Source organism: Mirounga leonina, unplaced genomic scaffold (genome assembly GCF_011800145.1).
Source record: "Mirounga leonina isolate KUSES-001 unplaced genomic scaffold, KU_Mleo_1.0 Mir_151, whole genome shotgun sequence".
NCBI classification, from domain to species: Eukaryota; Metazoa; Chordata; class Mammalia; order Carnivora; family Phocidae; genus Mirounga; species Mirounga leonina.
This window is the reverse complement of record NW_023270377.1, coordinates 20,455,985-20,480,262: the sequence shown is the minus strand read 5'-3', so window position 1 is coordinate 20,480,262 and position 24,278 is coordinate 20,455,985. Positions and strand designations below refer to the sequence as shown.

Below are 24,278 nucleotides of genomic sequence, written 5' to 3'. Positions count from 1 at the left end.
TTCTCTTTTCTCTTCCTATCTTTCTTTTCTCTCTGCCATCTGAGAATATAGTGAGAAGGTGACGACTACAAGCCAGGAAGAGAGCCCTCACCAAAACCTGACCATAATAGCACCAGCCTCCAGAACTGTGAGAAAATAAATTTCTCATGCTGAAGCCTCCTTAGCCCATGGTGTTTTGTTATGACAGCTTGAGCTGACTGATACAGGCCCATTTTCATTTCCTTTGTCAGATTAAACTGCTGAAATCCTGTAATTTATCTCTTTGTGTCTTTTAGTGGTAATGAGATGCAGCTGAAACACTCAAGATAGCCACTGTAGGCCATTGGAGTCAGGGGCCATTTCTCATGAGCGTGATCTTTTTGATAGTTCCCTTGTCCTTGGAATCCAGTAGTGTTTCCTTGGGGCACTGAGGATAAAATTCGCTATCTGAGCTTTAGCAGTTATTCTATCGTGGAAACATAGTGGAAGCTTCCTTTCTGTCTGTGGTAGATCTCCACAAGTCTCTGCACTAATTCTATGTGCAACTCAGTGATCTTTTGTAAATTTATAAAGTTATATGATCATCACCGTAATCCAGTTAAAAACTTCTCTCTCACCCAAAAAAGGTCCCCTGACCAGTTGTAGTCCATTCAAACTATCACCACCCCAAGTAACCACATCTGTTTCTATGGATTTATCTTTTCTGTAAATGGAACACTCATTATGCAGTCTTTTGCATGTGGCTTCTTTTACTTAGCATAAAGTTTTTGAAGTTTGTTTATGTTGTAGCATGTGTCAGTAATTGATTTCTTTTTTTTTTTTAAGATTTTATTTGTTTGAGAGAGAGAGAGCACACAAGCAGAGGCAGTGGCAGAGGGAGAGGGAGAAGCAGGCTCTCTGCTGAGCAGGGAGCCTGATGTGGGGCTCTATCCCAGGATCCTGGGATTATGACTTGAGCCAAAGGCAGAGGCTTAACCGATTGAGCCACCCAGGCGTCCTGAATAATTGATTTCTTCTTACTGCTGAAAAATACTCTGTTTTATGGATATGCCACATTATGTTTATCCATTCACCAATTGATGGGTATATTTGGATAGTTTCCAGTTTTTAGCTATTATAAATAATGCTATGAAAATTATAGGTCTTTGTATTTTTTTGTTTTTCTTGGGTGAGAGTGGAATTGCTGGGAAGTTTATGTTTAACTTTTTAAGAAGCAGCCACACTCCTTTCAAAGCAGTTCTACCGTTTAACATCTCACTGGCAGTGAATGACGGTTCCACTTTCCCCATATCTTTGATGACACTTGTGTTGTCTTTTCAATTATAGCTATTCTGATGGTGATGTGTTGGCATCCCTATGTGGTTTTAATTTGCAGTTCCTTAAATACTAATGATGCTGACCTTTTTTCAGATGGTTATTGGCCATTCATATATTTTTTCTTTTTTCAGATGGTTATTGGCCATTCATATATTTTTTCTTTGGTGAAATATCTATCCGAATCTCTTCCCCATTTCTTAATTTAATTGTCTTATCTAGATGTGGAGAATTCTGTATATATTCTGGATACAGGTCCTTTGTCAGATATATGATTTGCATATATTTTCTACAGTCTGTGGTTTATCTTTTCAGTGGTGTCTTTTGAAGTATAATGTTCTTTTGATTTTTTAGATTATCAGTTTTTCTTTTATGGATTATCATTTTGCAGTCTTACATAAGAAATCTTTGCCTAGCCAAGTCTCAAAGATTTTCTTCTGATAGGTTTAGGTCTATAATCCATTGAGTTGATTTTTGTAAATGGTTATGAGGGTGAGTATCCTAGATGTATTGTTTTTCAAAGGGTAACCAGTTGTCCCAGCATCATTTATTGGAAAAACCACATCCTTTTCCCATCCAGTTGCCTTGGTATCTTGTTGAAAATCAACTGATCATACGTGTAAGAGTTTATTTCTATACCCTTCAATTCTCTTACATTGACCTATGTCTGTTCTTCATTGATACATTATTTTAATTACTTTAGCTTTATAGTAAGCTTTGAAATACTATAATATGTCTTTCAATTTTGTTTTTTCCTAACATTGTTTTGGCTAATCTAGGTCCTTTGCATTTCCATATAAATTTTAGATTCAGCTTTTCAATTTATAGAAAAACGTCCCCTGGGATGTTGATGGGGATTGCATTGAGCATATAGAATAACTAAGGGAGGAGTTCCATCTTTTTTTTTTTTAAGATTTTATTTATTTATTTGAGAGAGCGATTGAGAGACAGAGAGCACGAGAGGGAAGAGGGTCAGAGGGAGTAGCAGACCCCCCCGCTGAGCAGGGAACCCGATGTGGGACTTGATCCCGGGACTCCAGGATCATGACCTGAGCCGAAGGCAGTCGCTTAACCAACTGAGCCACCCAGGTGCCCAGGAGGAGTTCCATCTTAACAATATTGAATTTTTTAACCCATGAACATAGGATATTTTTCCATTTATTTAGGCTTTTATTTACTTTCTCTCCATAGTGTTTGTTGTTTTTAGTATTCAAGTCCTGCACTTCTTTTGTTAAATTTTTGTGAGTATTTTATTCTTTTTAATGCTATCGCGGATGGAATTTTTTTAAGTTATTTTTTGGATTGTTTGTTGCCAGTATATAGAAATATTGATTTTTGTATATTGATCTTATATCCTGCAAACTTATTAAACTTGTTTATTACTTCTAATTGTTTTTATATACTCTGAATTTTCTTAAGAATTTTTTTTAAGATTTTATTTGAGAGAGAGAGGGAGAGAGAGAGAGCACAAGGAGGGGGAGTGGCACAGGGAGAGGGAGAAGCAGACTCCCCACTAAGCAGGGAACCCAACACAGGGCTCGAACCCAGGATCCTGGGATAATGACCTGAGCTGAAGGCAGACACTTAACTGACTGAGCCACCCAGGTGCTCCTATACTCTGAATTTTCTACATGCAGGATGATATTATCTGTAAATAAAGGCAGTTTTATTTCTTCTTTTCTAATTTGTATAGCTTAAAATTCTTTTTCGTGATTGTACTGACTGGAATATCCAACAATCATAGAATGATAAGAGTGATTAAGGGGAAAGCTCTTAGTCTTTTACCGTTAGTATGATGTTCTGGTTTTTCTTAGATTCCCTTTATCGACTTGAAGATTTTCTTTTTTCATTCCTAGTTGGTTGAGAGTTTTTATTACAAATGCATGTTTAATTTTGTCAGATGCATTTTTTGATGTATTTTCTATATAGAAATGATAATGTGGGTTTGATTCTTCTGTTAATATGCTATGTTATTATATTCATTGATTTTCAGTTGTTAAACCAGCCTTGCATGCAGAGATAAAGCCCAGTGGATATATATATATATGTATGTATGTATAATTCTTTCTCTTTATGTTCCTGAATTCATTTTGCTGATACTTTGTTAGGATTTTTGTGTATATGTCCATGAAGGATTCCTTTCTGTAGTTTTCCTTTCTTGCAGCATCTTTGGCTTCGATATCAGGGAAATACAGGCCTTATAGAATGAGTTGAGAAGTATTCTTTCTTCCCCTTCAAGATTAATATTATTTCTTTTTAAAATATTTGATAGAATTTGCCAGTGAATCCTAGGCCAGGGTTCTTCGTGGGAAGCTTTCTAATACTTGGTTATTTTACATATTGTAGGTTTGGTCAGATTTTCCATTTCTGCTTCGTGGTCAATCTAAGTAAAGCTTTATGGTTTTGCTTATCTTTTAAAGATCCTAATTTCTGCTTTTATTGATATTCCATTATTTTGTCTTTATTTCATTGATTTCTGCTCTTGTCTTTATTATTCCCTTTCTTCTCACTTTGGATTTAACTTGGTCCTCTTTTCCTCGTTTCTTAAAGTAGAGCTTAGATTATTAATTTGAAGCCTCATTTCTTTTCTAACGTAGGCATTGAAAGCTATACATTTCCCTCTAACCAGTTCTTTAGCTGCACACCATAAATTGTGATACATCGTGTTTTTTATTGTCATTCAGTTCAAATGCTTTCTTATTTCTTTCATGATTACTGCTTTGACCCTTAGATTATTTAGAAGAGTGTTTAATTTGGAGATACTGGAGATTCCCAAATTTCTTGATGTTGTTGATTTTTATCTTCATTCTGTCGTAAGACATATTTTGAATGGTTTCAACCCTTCCAAATATAATGAGACTTGTTTCATGGCTTAGCCTATACTCTGTTCTGACGAATGTTCCATATGCCCTTTAAAATAATGTATATTCTGCTGTCATTAGGTCGAAGGTTCTGCAAATGTCAGGTCAGTTTAGATGATAGTTTGTTCAAATCTATATCCTTGTTGATTTTTTGTCTAGTCATTCTCCATGACGTTTTGAGTATTGAAAGTTATTCCCCTTGAGACCTTGTGGACTGGTGAGACCTTTATAATTTTTGCCTAACCCTAGCTAAACAAAAATCTGGAGACCCAAGTGAATCTCTGCAGAGTACCAGTAAAGAAAACAGCGTCATTTCAGGTAATAGAGTGTATTTTAAATAAAAGTCTTCAGGTATTGGAGTTTAAAAAAATTTTTTTAAACTTAGATACATGTATCACAAGATTATGTTTGTGTTTCATAATCCTCTGCTTCATGAGAGGAATTCATTTACTTTAGTGAATGACCAGTCCAGGAAAATTTGTGTGGATTCGGGAACTTGTTGGAGCACAGAGATGATTAGTTGTAAGTAATGAAAATCAATTTACAATTTAGTGATAAATAGGTATTTTTTTAAAAAAGATTTATTAGAGAGGGAGAGAGAGAAAAAGAGAAAGCACTAGTGGAGGGAGGGACAGAGAGAGAGAGGGAGAGAATCTCCAGCCGACTCCCTGCTGAGCACAGAGCCCAATACGGGACGCAGTCTCACAACCCTGAGATCAAGACCTGAGACAAAACCAAGAGTCGACTGCGCCACCCACGTGCCCTGACAATAGGTATTTTAGTACATAAGTCTTAGGTCAGTGCTTATAGATTTGGAAAGTTTATAGATTCATTATTCCCTCCTTTCATTTGTTTCTTCTTTTGTGCCATTTTCTCAAGCATGGGTTTATTTTGTTTGATTCATTATTTGTCTCATACATTGAGAAGAAAATATATGGAATAATTAAGCTTGGATTATCCCGTAATTATCCCCATTTCTAATTACTCTTAGATGGACTGTAATGAAGCCAACAAGACTTATACTTTGAAATTTTAAATGTACAGGATGAGAGGGAGGCGCTGAATATATAAACCAGAGATAAGATTTGCCTGTAGCAGATTCGGTTCACATTGGTAGTCTTTCCTGAGCACAGTGGGTAAACTTAAATAATTTGAAGGTCCTTTTTAATACAGCCCTTTAAGTATATGAGTAATAAACAGAAAGAAAAAAGTAGATGGTGCAAAAAATAAAAAAGAAATGAAAGGTTCGGGCGCCTGGGTGGCTCAGTCAGTTAAGCGTCTGCCTTCGGCTCAGGTCATGATCCCAGGGTCCTGGGATCGAGCCCCGCATTGGGCTCCCTGTTCAGCGGGAAGCCTGCTTCTCCTTCTCCTTCTCCTACTCCCCCTGCTTGTGTTCCCTCTCTCGCTGTGTCTCTCTCTGTCAAATAAATCAATAAAATCTTTAAAAAAAAAAAAAAAGAAAAAGAAATGAAAGGATCATGAAATAGAAGTATTCTGAGTTTCATCATCAGTAAATGCCAACCTATGAAAAATGTCTACCCATTTAAGGCTCACTAGAAATAGAAACAATTGTTTATTGCTCCCTAGACTTCTCCTCATTAAAAAATAAGTGCATGCTCACTGGAAAAAAATCAAATAATAATAGAGTAGTACATAAAAGTTAAGAAAAGGAAGTCTCCTCCTTCATTGTCCCCATCTCTTCCAGTCCCTCCCCAAACTCACATTTTATCTTGCTTTCTCACTGTCTCCTCTTAGGAGTAACCCTGTTAATCCCTGTTAATGCTGTGTTGTAGTCAAGATGGTTAATATTTTAGGGTGTGGTAAATTGGTGTTATAGCCATAGACAATACATTTTGGAAAATACTCCTCCACTACCCCCCCAATTCCTAGTGGGCTCAATCAATGTGATCTAAGAGAAGAAAAAAGAGCATACAGCAAAGTGGGATGGAGCTAAGTCATAGTAAGTGACAACAGAAAGATGACTATGTGCACATAGGACAGCATTGGACATGGTATCTTTGGGGCACCTGGGTGACTCAGTTGGTTAAGCATCCGACTCTTGATCTTGGCTGAGGTCATGATTTCAGGGCTGTGAGCTCGAGCCCTGGGTATGGAGCCTGCTTAAGATTCTCCCTCTGCCCCTGCCCCTCATCCCCATTAAAAAAAAAAAAGAAGTGGTATGTTCTCCACACATGCCTGCACACATCTCTTACACAGCCCATTTACCTTTGTCTATGTATTTCCCCCTTCCATCGAGCTTTATTTTCGCCATCTCCATCTCTGTAAAACTAACGTGAAGGGTGGTGATAAAAAAGTTCTAGACTATCCATTCCCCTTAGTGATACCAGTTCTAAAAATGCAGTGTGTGGGTTTAAATTGAAGGAATTCAAGAAGACCTCTTCCATTCTTTAGAGGTTTTGCAGGAGTAAATTGTCGACCTCAGAGAGTCGGGGACCTGGGGCGGCGAAGGAACTGAGAAAAAGAGATGACAGTATAGCGAGGCACAGGGGACCCCAGGCAAACAGCCCAAGGTGCTGAGGTTTATTTTCCATACTCTTATATACCTTTTACAGCGATATAGATCTATAGTGATTTACAGCAGGGGCGTAGTAAGGCACATTCCTCCACATACCCAGGATGAGTCAAGCACATAAGAATCTTTAAAAGAGAATAAAGGAACAAAGAGGGGAGTGCACAGTGTGCTCTTTACAGCTGGCTTCCTATCTACAAAACATATTCTGTTGTGTACTTTAGAACAGACCACACACATCCCAAGGGCATTTCACTCTGATCCTTTCGCATTATTTTTAACCCTGCAATCCGAGTTTGTTCAGAGATCTTGGAGTCTGAATGAACATGCACCGGTGGTCGTTGTGGCATTGTTTCCCACAGTAAATCAGTGACGTTTAGGCCATTCGTTCATCCATTTAGCAAATGATGGAGCATCCTACTAGGTGCTAGTCACTATAGCGAAACACAGACAGTAAACAAATAAGAAAATAAATGTCAAATGGTGGTAAGGACTTGTGTTTGTTTCCAAGGGTTTTGTAACAAAGTACCACAGAGGGGCTGGCTTAAAACTATAGAAGTTTATTTCCTCACAGTTCTGGCAACTAGAATTCCAAAGTGGAGGTTTCAGGAAGGTTGGTTCCATATGAGGACTCTGAGGGGAATCTGTTCCATGCCCCTCTCCTAGCTCGTGGTGACAGCTGACAGTCCTTGGTGGTCCTTAGCTTGTAGACACACCACTCTGGTCTCTACTCCTCTTCACAGGGAGCTCTCTCACAGTATGTGTCCAAATTTCCCTCTTTTTTTTTTTTAAAGATTTTATTTATATGAGGGAGGGAGAGAGAGAGAGAGCATGAGCCGGGGGAGGTGCAGAGGGAGAGGGAGAAGCAGACTCCCCACTGAGCAGGGAGCCCGACACAGAGCTCAATCCCCGGACTCCCTCAGGATCATGTCCTGAGCCAAAGGCAGACGCTTAACTGACTGAGTCACCCAGATGCCCTAAATTTCCCTCTTCTTATAAGGACACCAGTCAGATTAGGGCCTATTCTTAAGACCTCATCTTAATTTGATTATATCAGCAAGGACCCTATTTCCACATAAGGTCATATTCTGAGGTTTTGGAAAGGACATGAATTTTCAGAGAATGGTATTCAAGTCATGATAGCACTAGAGAAAAAATTAAAACAGGATAATGGGATAGTGAGTGCTGGGGTGAGATGGGCTTATGATTTTATAGAGGATCAAGGAAGGCTCACTTTGGGGTATCATTTGAACAGAGAATTGAGGAAGGTGGAGGAGAGAACCTGGTGGGTATCTCTGGGGAGAACGTTTCAGACAGAGGGAGCAGTATGTTCTCCTGAAGCAGAGCATTTGACTTCATTAAGGAGCATCAGGGAGGCCATTGTGGCTGAAGGAAAGAAGTAGGAGATGAGATCAGGGGGGTAGCTGGGGTACATATCACATAGGGCCTCCTAGACCTCCTGCTTCTACTCTGAGTGAAATGGGAAACCACTGAGGAATTCTAAGTAGAGGTTGATCTGATTGACTTATGTTTTCAAAGTGCCCTGGCCACCATGTTGAGAATGGGCAAGGTTGAAGTAGGCAGATGAGTTAGAAGGCTATTGTAGTAATGCAAGTGAGAGAAAGTGAGAAGAGGTCAGATTCTTGACATGCTTTAAAAGAATTGGCAGATTTTACCGACTATTTGAATGTAGGGTGTGAGAAAAAGAAATGAGTCAGGGATGACTCCTGTTTTTTGGCCTGAGCGACTGGAAGGAATTGGTTTTTACTGAGAGGACAGAGACATGCTAGGCTGGTTATGCAGGTCTGGACTTCAGGCAAGAGGTCTGGGTTCTAAATATAAATCTGGGAAAAGTCACCTAGAGATGTTCTCTGAAGGCATGAGACTGGATGAGATCTTTGAGAAGGGGAGAGGTGTGGTGTCTAGGGCACTGGTGGAAAGGGTCACTTAGATGCACAAATAGTTCATCCAAGGCAGCATGGGTGCAAATGCAGGTGGGTGACCAATTTGGGGAAGAATTCATAGACTAGCCTTGCATAACCTGAACCATTAAAAGGCTGGACAGGAAAGCCCAAAGAAAAGTATCCCAAGTGATGCAACAGCCTAAGGATATCCTGGTGCTAATAGGACTTTCCCCAGAAAGAAGGGTTTTTTGATGCTGTTGTTGTTTTGCTTCTTGAGTTGACTGTTGATGAGCATTTCTGACCACTTTGTACCCATTTATAATTCTCTCCTAATTTCCCATCATTTTCTGGATCTGTCTCTTCCTTTCCGTCCTAACACCAGTATCCTAATTCAAGCTTTCATTACTTCACCATTGGACAGTCATAGCATCCTGTATTAATTACCCTCAAAGTTCTTCTTGTTCATCCCATATGTTGGTACAGATTTAGCTTTCCTTTTTTTTTTTTAATTAATCTTTACACCCAACGAACTTAAAACCCTGAGATCAAGAGTTCCACGCTCCATTGACTGAGCCAGGCAGGCGCCCCCAGATTTAGCTTCTTATAGCACAGATTTGATTAAGGGTCAGCCCTTTTTAATCACTCCCCATGTCTTTGAAATTAGTCCCCCATTTCAAGGCTTTCTACAACCCTCTCTGCCATTGCAGACCCATCTTCTACAGGCCCCCTCTATGAACTCTGTACTCAGACCAAACGCTATTCCTGCTAATACCCTTGTAACATTAGCTTGCCTGCCTCTGTATATTTGCTCATATGTTCCTTCCACAAAGAATGCCCATTCTTTTTTCTCACCCCCAAATCCCGCTCTAAAGAGGTGCTTGTGATTTAAGAGCCAGTGTATCCTGGGATACCTGCGCCTAGTAGTAGTTTTATTGCAGTGTGATACGTTGTCAAGATGGCTGCTGTTAGTCCACCATCACTGGAACAGATAACCTCCATCTGTTTTTATGTTTGCCGAGTACTGCTGACTAAGTAATTTTTTTGTTTCCATTGTTGACTTCAAGGGAGCAGTGCTTGAGAATAATAACAATTTGAATTTTTGAATTACAGCAGAATTAACTCTCAGGTTCTTTGGATCAATTCATAAATCTTAGCCCCATCGAAGAAGTGGAGAAAAATAATATCTCAATATTTTGAGCTCTAAAATATTATACAACTTTCTTCACAAAATCAAAAAAGGGAAAAAATGAAAGAAAAAAAAGTATCTGAAGGAAAGATGCCATATAAACACAAGGCATCATTATTTATCAATTTTTAGGAAGATTTACCACATGAAACATAGTTGTTTTAAATTTTCTGGTACTTGATATGTCCTTTTAAGAGTGACTCAGATTCCATCAAAAACTAATGATGTAATGTATGGTGATTAACATAACATAATAAAATAAAATTAAAAAAGAGTGACTCAGATTCTTAGGGTATCGTAGGACACTGTGCCACCACCCCGCCCCCATCGTCCATAAAAGCACATTCAAGCAGTGGCCGCCTGCTTCTCCTTTCTGTGGAGCCTGACTCACCACTCACTATATCTCTTCAACTGATACATGAATTTCAATTCCATTCAATTACCAACTTTTAATTGGATCCCATTGCCAGACTGGTCTCCTGTTCCAGAGTGTTTCCTCTTGGCTGCACTGTTACTATGGCTACTTGGTTCCTTCTGCTTACTTCCTGCATTAGGTTGATGACATCCACTCTGCTATGAAGCTAGACAGATACTGTAAAATTGCTACAGTACCAAACACTGTCATCTTGCATTCTGCCTCCCTCCTACTGCCCATCTGGAATGGGATCATGTCTACATGGTAAGGTTATTAATTCTTCTATAGCACTTTTATTTTAGGAAGCTTCACCAAGTTTTAGAGTTAGAAAATTGTGGAGACCCTCTCTCTCTACTCCCTAGCCCTACACCCAACACATACTTCCAAGCATATGGCATATACGTTACACAAAGGAGCCAAAGAAGTCACTTCATTTGATGAAAAAGTCTTCCTTTAGCTTCTTTCTTATGTTAGCATCATGTCCCAATTTTGGACTTTAAGTGCACTCCCTCCTGGAATTGGGGAAATTAGTTATACTAAAAACAAAAAACAAAAAAATGGATGTTCTTTGGTCTTTAGCAAACTGCTGTATGCCCTGTAAATCTGTAAATATTCATGGATAACCTTCAGGTTTTGTGGGACATGTTCAATGGGTCTTTAATGGTTAAATTGAATGTTGTTAATAAAAAATAAAAAGACCATAGAATGCCATAGAACCCACCCTTTGACCAGGAGACTTAAAATTTTCAGCTGACTCAGGAACAGACCTGGTCTTACACTCAAGTTATTTAAGATGAGAACCATTATTCATCCAGAATGAAGAAGATTTGTTGTAATGTTCTCTTACATAAAATGAGCTTACCACTAGTGGGCTTGCTGGATGCCATTTTTATAGTTTCTCATTAGCTCGCACTATCACCTTTTTTCTAGAGTGAGCTAAGACCAAGAGACCGTCCTGTGGTTATAAAGTAGGACTCACAGCTCAAATAAAAACAAAAATAAAACTAGCGAGATCTCAAGAGTCTGCAGGAATGGATTCTAACAATAAAGACTTTGCATTTACTCTGCTCCTTGTGCCTGGGGTTTTAATTTAACACATCAATGAAAAGGTAGCAAAAGGGGGGAGAACACCCAGCAAGACTTACTTTTATTAGTGCAATTTGTAAGAAATTACTGCATTTAATGAGAAAATCGTTAAGCATGAAAAAATGGTCTGTGACTGAACTTGTGGAGCTTAAATGGTGAGGCTTTAATTGAGTTTTTAGTTATTGGTAAGAAAATAATAATAATAAAACGGCCAAGGCTGTATCTATATTGTTGAGTGGTCAGCATTTTATATGCCTTCATTCAGTTTCTTGTGCCCCTGGTCACGCATGATACTCTGGCTATGGTGGTCTCTGTGTCAGGACCACGGACTGCTTCTCTTCTCAGAAGGGAGGCGGGCAACTCTGTCTGCTCAGTGGGGAATTCTGGGGCAAATTGTCTCGCAGAACAGCTTCTAAAAGGGGGAAGATCAGGGCAGAGGCAAAGAGCAGGACAGAGCTATGTCTGTTTCACAGTCCAGCTGCTTCAAAATAAGACATTTGCACATCATTTTCAGGTTTGTAAAGTTTATCTTTTTTTCCTAATTCTCAGTTTCTTTTGTTGCCACCCGGTGATTTCTTTCTCCCCAACAAAAATATTTCGTTGAAGACCACAAAACTAAAACCAGGAATACCGGACGTGCTAGACCAGGAGCACAAACATTGAGGGCAGATTCTGCCTGGGATCTTAGATCCAGCCTCTTTTGGAAATAGGAGCAGAAAGGACATTTAAGAAATAAGTCAGCATACCTTTTGTCATGAAGAAGAGAATATTTAGGGTACCTTTTTTTGTACTTCAATCTTCAGAAGATCCTTTGACTTCTGTGAAAAGGTTCAGTCACTTCTGGTTCTTCTGGTTTGTCATCGTGGTCCACACAGGTGTGTGACCGCCATGTGCTGGGTTTCACAAGATTAGACCTGAAGGAAAGGGAGATGTATGTAGCTCTAAAGATGTTTCAAGTAGACGTGAAATCTGTGTCTCTCTTTTTTTTACGTGATTCTGGTTTTGTAGAAGTATGCTTTAAATATATGTATTTTTGAAGATTTTATTTATTAGAGTGCATGAGAGAAAGAGAGCATGAGCGAGGGCAGGAGGGTGGAGGGAGAGGGAGAAGCAGACTCCCTACTGAGCAGGGAGCCCAACACAGGACTCAGTCCCAGGATCCTGGGATCATGACCTGAGCCGAAGGCAGACGCTTAACGACTGAGCCACCCAGGCACCCCTTATCTTCCTTTATTATTTAAAGAATACTTTGTTAATTTTGTGTCTCCAGGATCTATCCAGTGCATAAAATGGGGCATCCACCTCTCTGGGTTCATAGTAACACTGTGTGGAATGGGACAGAGCCAGCCCCTGCAGGTTGTATTTCGCAGCCTCCCATGACAACTGGCTTCCTACAGGGTTCAGCCAACAGGAGACCCTGGTGGGAAATTGGTAGGAGGCAAGGAGGGAGGGAGAAGCCGGGGTATTTCTTCCTCCCTCTCTGTTAGGCAGCATCTCCAGTCCTCCATGGCTTCAGATCCCACCGGACAGGCCCCTGAGCTCTAGTTGCTCTACCTCTCTCTTCTCTTTTCTCCCCGTCCCCCTGCACTGCGAAGGGGTGCTGAGGGCTTCTTGCTGTTCCTAATCTCTGGGTTACAGCACCATTTTCAGTTGGCTTTACAGCCCTCCGCACCTGTGTAACAGTTGCCTGCATCGCACTTCCTTTGTCAGAGTGATTTCTCTTCTTCTGGTTGGACCCTGGCTGGTAGATACACAGCCTCTACCCACGATGACCAGTTTTTATCCTGGAGGAAAGAGCCATAAGCCTGTTGGCGATCTGTTTCTGTTATAGTTGCCTATATTAAAACACAGACTCATTTTCTTATCAGGCAAATGTTTCTTGTAAGTTTCTGGCTTAAAATGGTGATTGTATTTACATGTGCATTTAATTGGTGGCAGACTGGACTACTTGCTTTGAGTTTTGTTTGCTGATAAATACTGTTATTTTACTCTCTTTAATTACTGACCTGACCATATACTTATTTAAGTGCTTAATTTATATCATCACTTTTTAAGTTTGTTTTATGAAGATGCCACTGTCATTGTGTAAATCTGTTCTTAACATTTAAAAATAATTTAACTGCCGACTTCTGTAAAATGTGCGCCCCTTCAATAAGTACAGTTCATAGGAGGCATTGAGATAGTGAGAAGGATTAAATTGGGAAATGTCCTGAATGATGCCTGGGTTCAGCAAAATCATTTGAGATGGTTTTACAGCCCTTTATATATAATGTGTGACAGATGAGCGAACCTACTGCTGTTTGGGCTCTGTCCGATGAAGGGGAAAAAACCCACAATACATGACTTCCTTTCATTCTGTTGGAAACATCTTTGCAGAGAACAGAGGTAGTAAACAAATGTCAAGTTAGAAGCTGACAAGCACATGGCCCCGGGTGTTTTGGCCCCTGTGAAGAAGAGAGGTGATTCATTTTCTGGGATTTTGGGTGGTGGTGAATATTTTCTCTAGAGAGGGAGAACATACATTTCAGATTAAACAAAAAAACTCTGCCATTTTCCCCATACATAAAACTTTTGTATCTGGGTTGCATTTTTAGTGTTAACACTAAAATATTATTGAGACTGATTTTGTGTATCAACAATCTATATATATGTAAGATGCTGGGCTAATATATAATGCCCATATTTAAAACCTCAAAATTTAGACCATTTTGATTTTGAAGACTCCTTGAAATAAATGACGACCCTTGCCTAAGATGGATGGCTCTTTCAATGGCCATCTTTTATATTAGCTACTAATGAGTATTATTGAGCCCCTGACTAATTCTGAAAAGCATTTTGGTGAATTATAATTGGCACTGTGATTTGCTGAGTATGAAGACTGACAGGCCATTCCATACCCTGTAATTGATGTGGAAGCGGAGACAAGCACCCTGATTATCAGCATTTCCTTTATGTGGGGTGGGGAGGAGGGGGGCTTCAAAAGCATCATCAGGCCCAGGTAGGATATTATTTCTGTCTGCCATTTCTGCATTTTACTTTTATTAAAAAGGTCAGGAAAACATGAAATGCCACCAGACGTTGGAAGGGAAGTCTTGTCCACATCCCATTGTGATATTCAGTATATTAAAGCATCATCCATCACAGCTATTTGCTGGTGTCAAATGGTTCATGATAGTCAGTGAACTGCAAAATAGTCTGGATAGACCGACAGAATTCAGAATCATGGGCCAAATGCACAGGCCATGTAACTGATGATTCCTGGAAGGGCAAAATCTGGTTCTTCGTATTCATTGGATTTATTGCAAGTGTGGATATGTTTATCTCCCTGTGTTCCTGAACTTCCTGGAGGAAAAGACAGTCTAACATGTAAGAAAACTCAACCCAAATAGGCCCACAAATACATAAGAACTTCATTCTTCAGTAGAAAGTAGATGTTGAGACTCCTGCTTCCTTTTTTTTATATCCCTTCTTTCCTGTATCATTACTACAAATGGATTATTGACTTCTGCTTTTGCCTGTAGGATGGCAACTGTGTGTGTGTGTGTGTGTGTGTGCACGCGCGCACCATCATATGTCAAAATAAAATGGGTCAGGGAACTGTTTTTTGCAAAGCAGTTCAGTCCCTATTTAGTTGATATATGGGCTCCCGGGTTTAAGGACTCCCTAAGCTTCAGTACCTAATCCCTTGTGCTTTTTATACTCTTTTTTTTTTTTTTTGCAGTCTTTATGTCATAGTTTGGACACAGCAGACAGCTCTCCTCTTTAATCTCAGCATCTTTGGCGCCATACCCTCCTGGTTTTCGTGTGTCTCCCTCAACACTCCTTAGCTCCTTTGTCAACTCTGTTTTCCCTCCATGAGCTCTAAATGTTGCAGTTCCTTAAAGGCTTGGTCTTCAACCCTTGTCCCCTGCAGTTGCTCTGGAGCCAAGCTCCATCCTGCCTCAGGACCCTCACACAGACTGTTGTCTTCTTGGACCACCCACCTCTCCCCTAGCTGATTCTTCCTCCTCCTTCCCCTCCTCCTGTCTGGACTCCATTTGCGTCTCTTCAGACATACCCTGTCCTTTCCCACCTCTCTTCTTTATACTTTTGCTCATTCTGTTTTCTGCTCTATGATGGCCAAATTCTATTTTTCATTGCCCAGCAAAAAAGCCATGTTAATTAATGAAAATGTCTTATAATCGGTCACCAGAGATTTTTAAAAATTCACATCAGCTGATATATTTCCATACCAGTCATGGTCCTCTTCACATTTACCTCCTATTATTCCTTTTGTGTGTGTGTTATATCCCCTTGTAAGTTGTAAACTCCTCAAAGGCAAGGACTTTATCTTCAACTTCATGTCTTCCACAGAACACACTCCAGGGTCTTCCCTGTAACAGTTACACAGTAAATACACACTAGGTCAAAGTAAGGAAAATATTCACTGCATAAAGAGAAACATTTACATTATAGCTCACTAAGGTCCCTGGTTCTCATTTCAAAAGAAAGGAGGAACGCTAAGTCTCTGGGATTACTACCCATAGCCTGTGAAGGCTCTTACTTGTGGCTAGATATGTAATTCTGAGTGACTTTCTGTGGGTGTCTTCTGAGCAAGCAGGCTGCTGTAAGTGCTGGAGGAGCACCCTCTGTCACTTCACCGCTCCAAGCTGATAGATAGCTTCTCTTGCTTTGAGCTGCTTGTTGGTTTTCCACTCTGCCTACTAATCAGGGCTGTGTTATTTACCTTGTTTAAAAAGACCCATCCAAACATCCCTTCTCTCCTTTGTATTGTTGGGTGTTAATTCATCACTGCAGGATACATTGGTAAAGATTTCAGAAATTGCAAGGAAGTGTTTCTTTAATCCCTCAAGTTTGCTAAGTACTTTATTATAATGGAGATCATAATCTCCTAGTTGGTGGAAGAGACGAAATAGTTACTGGGGATATTTTTCTCTTGCTGCAAAATGATTATATTAGGAAACACTTTGTCCAGTTGTTTTTTTTTTTTTTAAGATTTTATTTATTTAGAGAGCGCATGCGAGTGGGGGGAGGGGCAGGGGGAGAGAGAGAATCCCAAGCAGACTCCCTGCTGAGCGCGGAGCCCAACATAGGGCCGATTTCACAACCCTGAGACCATGGCCAGAGCTGAAATCAAGAGTCGGGTGCTCAACTGACTGAGCCACCCAGGCGCCCTGCCTTGTCCAGTGTTTTAATCCTTTCCATAAGCTATAGGATTCTTAGGACCTAAGTTGATGGCACTGAATTTGATGTCTTTCGTAAGGCATTGAGCAGTGTCCAGGTCATTGTGATTAAGTTAGTGGCCTCGAGCCTTTATAGGCAAGCCTTGAAAGTAGTCTCATTAGTACTGTGCATGTACCCATTCGTAACTATTACGATGCTCAGACGAGGCCATGATTGTGGCCGCACCTTGACTGTTCAGCATAAATTGCCCTCCCAGCCAGCGAGTGAGTGGTTTCAGGGCACAAGTAAGACTGAGCCTTTATGCCATGAATGTGTACATCTCCTTGGTTTGTCCTATACCAGTCATAAGGGTCAGTTTCAATCTGCTGAGTGACTTATATTCCCTGATGACTTTATGTTTCTCTTTTCCTCACTGAAAAATATTTGTTTGTTAGGCAGCCTCAAGTTGCAGCCTATCTTAGAAACAATAACATTAATAATGTATTTCCTCTTTCTGTAGAATTTATGACATTGCTGACAATTATTGTTTATTAAGTGTTCATGGCTTGTAGACTACTGAGCAACAGAGAGAATATTCAGGTTCAAGGGCAGAAGATATGTAGCAATGATTCCTCATTCTAAAGGGATATTTATATTAAATTAAGACAAAGGCTGATCTTTTCTAATTTGACCTGTGATTGATAGAAGATGGGGTGTCCCTGGCTCATTACTCTTCTCTGTCTGGCACTGTTTGACGTTTATCATGAGTAGGATTAGGGGAGGGACTAGAGGATCTATTTTCTGTGACTATATCAGGAAAGACAGTTTGGAATTACCCAAATGGCCCCTAAATTCTGGGGGGAAAACAAAAAGGAACCACAACTTTTTAAAAAACCATTTAGTGTTAGTCCCCTAAGGAACACTTAGCTATAATTCTAAGCATTGTAGAAATTAAATTTTATTTCTTGACAGATATCAGTAAGTATTCCCAAACTTTTCAAATACAGACTTTCGGAATCAGCATTTTGCATCTCACCTGCCCTTCCCATCCGCCCCCTCTCAAAGAAGAATAGCTTTTGTACATACTGACCATGAGGCTCTTGAACCATAATACATACTGACAGGCACACAAAGCATGTACTCTCTCTAACCAACGTCACTCAGAACAAGGAAAATAAATTTGTTGTCTTATGTTCTAGCAAGTGGCCAGCTAATAAATCACATTGAACAGTTTCTGGATACCAATGAAACGCCATATTTTATGAAGAGCATGGACTGCATCACAGTCTTCCGGGAAGAAGCCATTCAGGTAATGCTCTCCTAGTCTGTCTTCCTCTTCCTAGCCACCATCACAGGGGAGACATACAGCACCCCACAAGTGAGCACAGGCTTTGGAAACCGTTGTTCTCACCCTGAGTAGCCATGTTTGCCAAGAGATGCCAAAATGACTAAGTCTTTTTACTATCACTGTCGTTTCTGAGGGGGCATGAAGATGGGTGGGATGAATGGGATGCTTCGTCCCTGGGAGTTAGTGTTTTATTACATTATAGCCCTGGCTGCATGATTCCTATTTAGGAAACCAGGGAAATTTCCATTGTAACCTCTGGTGACCCACTCATTAAAGGACCAGCTAAGTTATTTTAAAGGAATTGGTGGAAAATATGTGTTGGTGTAATTATTGAGAAGGATTTTATGAAGACGAGAGTTAGGGATCTGGAATGCCAGGAAAAATTAACACTGAAAATTAATTACTCAGCACCACACCCCACTTTTTGTGTAGGTTTTTTGTTTGTTTTATTAGGAATTTTGAGAAAACACTGTGAAAATCTTCCAAATTATTTCTAGGCTTTTATACATAAACTCTAGGCAAGAGTGAGCAAGTTTAAATTAGAAAGTATATTTTTAAAGTAGGCACAGTCTCATGTGGGTGCTTATTAAATATTGGCTGAGTGAGTGAACAAATTAATTCTTGAATTGTTTAGGTTCTTACAAAGAATGATAAGAAAATGGGAAAATTGTTAAAATTAGGGTAGAAGTAGATGATCCAAATGCCCTATAGGTAAAAGACAAAATATGGGCAGAGTCAATATAAGACTAAGGATGCCCCAGGTGAAGAAGGATCTGGTAAGGTGGGAAAAGGTAGTGAAAGTATATTGCTTTTTTAGCACTGCCCCCAGCTAGACGGAGTGCCCAGTTATACTTCAGTGCCCTGTTGTCGTCAACTGTCCTTTAAAGTACCAGGTCACTTGATTTCTTAAAATAAAAAATTTTTAAAAAGCAAGGGAGAGATGGAAGAGCATCAAAAGAGACTCTAGAGACATATCAGCCACTCTTAATGTAGAGACCTTTTCTAACTGCACAACTGTACAACACACACACACATGAAAAAGAAAAAGGGTTTTATAATTGGAAAATGTAAATACTGACTGGCCATTTACTCCTATTAAGGAATTACTACTAATTTTTTGGTATTTTTTAAAAAGTCCCTCTCTTTTTAGATTTTAGATACTGCATACCGGAATATTTATAGATGACGTAACATGCTTGATGTTTGCTTCCAAACAGTCCCAGGGTTGTGGGAGAAGATTGGGGTATACGCGGGGCAAGACTGGCTGAGTTGACCGGTGTTGAAGCTGGGTGATGGGCATATTGAGCATTCATGAAACTCTTCTATTTTTGTTTGACTTTGTCTGTATTGAAGGTTAAAAAGCACAGCACCGAAAAACCGGTGTGGTTCTGAGCAGTTGTGTACCTTCCACAGATGGAAGGATTTCTGGTTCCCAGCAAACCAAGCTGAAATTTGGAATGGCAGACCAGATCTCCCATTTACCAAAGGAAGGACATTTTATATTTTTCATATAAATAACGGTGGATTTGTATATATAGCCCTTTGTCCCAGGAGTGACTTGTTTCTGTATCTGCTCTGCCCCCACATGCCGCCCCAGTTTTCAGAAGAGCAGCGATTTAACGATTTCCTGAAAGCCCTTCGAGAGAAAGTGGAAATGAAACAGTTAAATCATTTCTGGGAAATTGTCGTTCAGGGTAAGGTGTCTTCTGTCATTTTCTCCAAATATTTATGCTCTTTTTTCTAAATCTAAATGTAAAATATGGTGTATGATGTGTTCCGTGGCAACCTGGTGACTTTCCGTGTGGATTTGGGAAAATGCTCAGGATCCAGTGAACGAAAAAATCTTGCTTAATGAGCATAAATAAAAAGTGATAAATAATAAATAAACATGGAAGTCCTATCTTGAACTCTGTGCAGCATGACCCATTTCCAAGATGGTACCTTTTTTTTTTTTTTTTAAAGATTTTATTTATTTGACAGAGAGAGAGACAGCGAGAGAGGGAACACAAGCAAGGGGAGTGTGAGAGGGAGAAGCAGGCTTCCTGCTGAGCTGGAAGCCCGATGCGGGGCTTGATCCCAGGACCCTGGGATCATGACCTGAGCCGAAGGCAGACACTTAACGACTGAGCCACCCAGGCACCCCGAAGATGTTACCTTTCTGTTTGTTGGAAGGACCTGTGTGGGCAAACACTGCCCCCTTTCTCAGATTCTTATACCCTTCTGTCCTGCCTGACCCACAGCACTGTCACTGACCTCACCCACATTTTACCCTCCTGCTACCTTTCATGAGTATGTTCTTGGGCTTTCCATATCAGCAGACCAGCGTCGTCATGCACCAAAGCCACTCCCTCACTTACTCACAGTGACCAATGCAAACTTAACCTAGAAAGAAGGCAACACACATTCTTTCAGTGTTAGGCTTGATGTTGGATTTCCTTCATGCCCTTTGCCTGTTTTTTTTTTCACCTGACTTGATTTTCTTTTAGAACCAGGTATAAGATACTACTTATTAAAAATACCTCTTATGAAAGCAATGATGTTGTAAATTGTGAAACTTTTCACTTGAAGTAGGGCCCTCAGATTAGTTTCAACCTGTCTTTCTGTGCAAACTCTGTAAAAAGGAGTTGCATATCTATCTATCCAGCTTCTAAGGGGCAGCTTTTCATCACTCAGGCAACTGTTTCCCTGACAGTTAATTTTTCAGCCCTTTAACTTCTACACTGGGGAGCAAAAGCAATTAGAATAGGTGGTGAATGGAGCTTACTCAAATCACCCTGGTGTCTCTGCTGCCGACCTAGTAGATGAAGGAGATTGGTTTTGGTGTTTATTGATTGCCTCCAGCATATTGTTTGCTGAAAGGAAACTTACAGGACATACACAAAGTACATATTTTCTGAGAGTTTATATCCTAATACACATGACCTGTGCCATTTCTAGGTACAAATGGATGTTAGATGTATGTGCTTTTCTGAAAGTTTATCATGCATTAGTCATTTGAGGCAGAAGAAAATCTTAGGAAGAAAACTGAAGGGTAGATTTTCTATCCTTGAATTGCTCTCACTGAGCTAAAATTGATGTATGTGCTAAATGATAGACATAACCATTGTGAGAGTATGTTTCCTCCCAGCCTTGGGCCTCTTGCCATTCCCTCAGTAGCCAGTAACATTACTAGAAGTCAGAATGTCTGCAGCTTCCTATATTGGGTATCTAATGGGTTTGGGCCAAAGTATATAGTCATTCAGTTATTTATTTACTGAGCTTGTGCCATGCCTACATTGAAGGGAATAGAAAGATGAAGAAAACCCATTCCCTGCCCTTGAGAAAAGTATGGTCCATTAAGAGAGAAAAAATATGTACACATAGTTACACAAGGTAAGATATGATGACAGCAACTTCAAAGGCATAAACAGAGTGATCTGAAAACTCTGAAGGAGAGATTTAATCAGGGAAGACTTCATGCAGCAGATAGCATCTGAGATGTGGCCTTTATTTTACACAGGCTAAGTAGGAAACAGGATAATATAAGATGGAAGGAACAGTGTGAGTTAAGTGCCTTCACAGTCTTCCATTTCTTATAGAGAAGAGCATCTGTGGAGTTTTAAAAATCTCTAATGTAGAGATGGGAGGAAGTGTGGTGGGGAGGAAGGTACGATTGGGATTGCTTTGCACTGGGACTTCACTCTGAATTACTTTTTAGATGGAATTACTCTGATCACCAAAGATGAAGCCCCTGGAAGTTCCGTCACAGCTGAGGAAGCCAAAAAGGTATTGTGGAATAATATCATCTTTAGATGAATTATTGTAATGGGTATTATTTTCTTGATGCCATTCCTCCTTGAAAAATTTAAATTTTAAGGGTAACTAAATTAGTGTACCTATTCTTTATTTGACCAATTGGCCAATTCCTTTTCCTTCAACTACAGCGTTTTTGTAGGAGAAATTGTAAACTCCCTCAGTCTTCCATAGACTGTACCCCTGTTTCTAGAACTCACCTGGAATCACAGTGTCATTAGCTCTAGAGCTCCTGAAGTCCATAGCGCATACCAAGCGTAGCCGAGACATTGGTAAAGGCTATGAAATCCAGGTAGCCCAGTGATTCCCACTATGGCCACACTTCAGTCACCTGGGGAGCTATTATTTAAGAAGTATTGATGACAAGGCCCCTCCCCCAAAGATTCTGGTAATCCAAAATGGGGTCGTGGGCAGGGTTTGAGTTCTTAAAGCCTCTCAGGTGATTATAATGTGTAGCGAAGTAGAGAAACCTTAGTATTCCAGAGTAAGGCACATCCAGAGGTGTTTTTAGTGAACGACTCATGTATTGACACAAGCAGACCAAGGTCTCCCTGTTTGAGCCTGATCCAGCTATGGAATCAAGTATATGTGGCTATTGAGTTTAGTGATCTTTCATTATACCTCACGTTTGTGATGAGACTTAAAATTAAATAGAGTTCCCCAAGAGTATATGGTTGGTAACACTGAGCTTCAGTTACAGTCCCTGACTGATCCAGGTTTGCTGGCACAGCGCCCAGCGGCTCTCGGTCTTGTGCTAAAGCCTCGGCTGTCTGCTAGGCACTGTGCTGGGTAATAAGACGGCACTCCTGCCCTCCAGAAACAGCTACAGGCTTGCAGAGGAGAATATTGGAGATTTAAAAACGTAACTACACATGCTCACAGAGAGCTTGATACGGGCTGGTGGACAGGAATCTGTTAAGGGAGTGGCAGGAACGAGGCTGGAAGTATTCGTCTTATGGCTAAATTCAGGCCAAATTTAAAAATGCCTTACAATTTCAACTCAAAAAGGCATTTGGCAGAAACAGTAGTATTTTTTGGGAAAGAAATTAGAATATACGAGAATTTGTATTAAGGCTACTTTGCCTGGCAAAAGCATTTTGTTAAAGAACATATATGGTCTCTGCTTTCAGGAAGTGAGATCCTGGAATTTTAGAAGCACACACTAACATGCTGAGGATTGTCTCAGAAGGGGCTCCACTGTGTCTGTACCTCTTCCACCACAGTCAATACTGTGAATATGTCATTACTCTACAGGTTGTCATTTAACTGCTTGATTTTATTTCTGTTTGTGTGACTTTATACAATGGCATGATAATATTTCCCCTTGGAACTTGTGTATCACTCAGTGCTCTCCAGAGAGACAGAACCAGTAGACTATATATATGGATGTGTGTGTGTGTGTGTGTGTGTGTGTGTGTGTGAGGGAGATATTTATTTATTTTAAAGAATTGGCTCATGAAATTGTGGAGACTGGCACATCTGAAATTTGTAAGGCATGCCAGCAGCCTGGAAATTCGGGCAAGATTTCTGTGTTACAGTCCTGAGGCAGGATTCCTTAAGCTGATTGGATGAGGCCTACCAGTATGACCAAGGGTAATCTTTACTTCAGGTCAGCTGATTGTAAATGTTAATCACATCTACAGAATACCTTCACAGCAACATCCAGACTAGTGTTTAGCACCACAGCTGGGCACTGTGGTCTAAGCCCGGTGGACACATGAAATTAACCATCACTTAGCGTGAGGGCTTATCAGTCAGCTTTTGCTAAACAAGTCAAATAAGTCAAAGCAAATCATTTAATTTTAGTCATTATTGCATTTTATTTTTTTTTAAAGTTTTTATGTATTTATTTATTGGAGAGAGAGAGAGCTCGAGCAGGGGGAGGCACAGAGGGAGAAGCAGACTCCCCGATGCGCAGGGAGCCTGATGTGGGGCTCAATCCCAGGACCCCAAGATCATGACCTAAGCCGAAGGCAAGTGCTTAAATGACTGAGCCACTCAGGCGCCCCAGTCATTATTGCATTTTTAAAAATCTGTCATCCAGGTGAGAGTTGAGTACATGTTACTGTTACTGAAGGAAGACAAGAGCACCAATCTAAAAAGGTAGTAGTTTTCCTCTCAGCAGTATAGTTCATCTTAACCAAAGGTGTCATAGCTAAGTGAGTCCAGAATAGTAGAGAGGAAAGAAATCTAAGAAGGGATGACGTGCTTCTCGCAAATTCTCTGGGGCTTGTTCTGTGATGCAAAGGTGGTGTCTTCTTTGGAACTTAAGGGCACAGAGCCTAACCATGGGGAATCTTCATGTCTGTTCATTCAGCTGCAGAGGACTTTGAGTTAATGACGAGGTTTGGGGCAGTGTCCTTGCATGGTTCCAGTGTCAGCAGAACTGATTTCAGCTGGTTGTAACTGAAGATAACTCAGAACTTGCCATCTTTTTTTTTGTTTAATGTTTAAAAACATTAATTTTGTTTCCCAGGGGAAAAACGAAATCCTTTGTATTAAAAATGTTTTTAAATGGCACCTGTAGGTTTTTGGAGAGAAGTGTGAAAGAGAGCGTGGGGGATGACGGGGAGAATCACTGGGGGTGAGTCTGGCTCAGAGACGCTGGCTCCTTGTGGTTCCCAGGAGACAGACACGCCTCAGCCCGGTCTGGGATGGTAGTGTCTGTTCTGACAACAGTGCACTGCAGTATGTATATCG

At 40.3% G+C, this 24,278-nt stretch overlaps 1 protein-coding gene across 2 annotated transcripts in view; it reads left to right on the top strand.

Moving 5' to 3' along the window:
- Positions 1–24,278, top strand: part of XRCC5 (X-ray repair cross complementing 5) — an 89,105-nt gene that overhangs the window by 57,662 nt on the left and 7,165 nt on the right. The window contains exons 17-19 of one of the 2 annotated variants that reach the window (XM_035007191.1): positions 17,638–17,747; positions 19,384–19,480; positions 21,484–21,551. In XM_035007191.1, the coding sequence (XP_034863082.1) occupies positions 17,638–17,747; positions 19,384–19,480; positions 21,484–21,551 (275 nt within the window). Of the gene's footprint in view, positions 1–10,328; positions 10,436–17,637; positions 17,748–19,383; positions 19,481–21,483; positions 21,552–24,278 lie in introns of those variants that run through there. The other variant, XM_035007192.1, reaches the window with a different exon arrangement.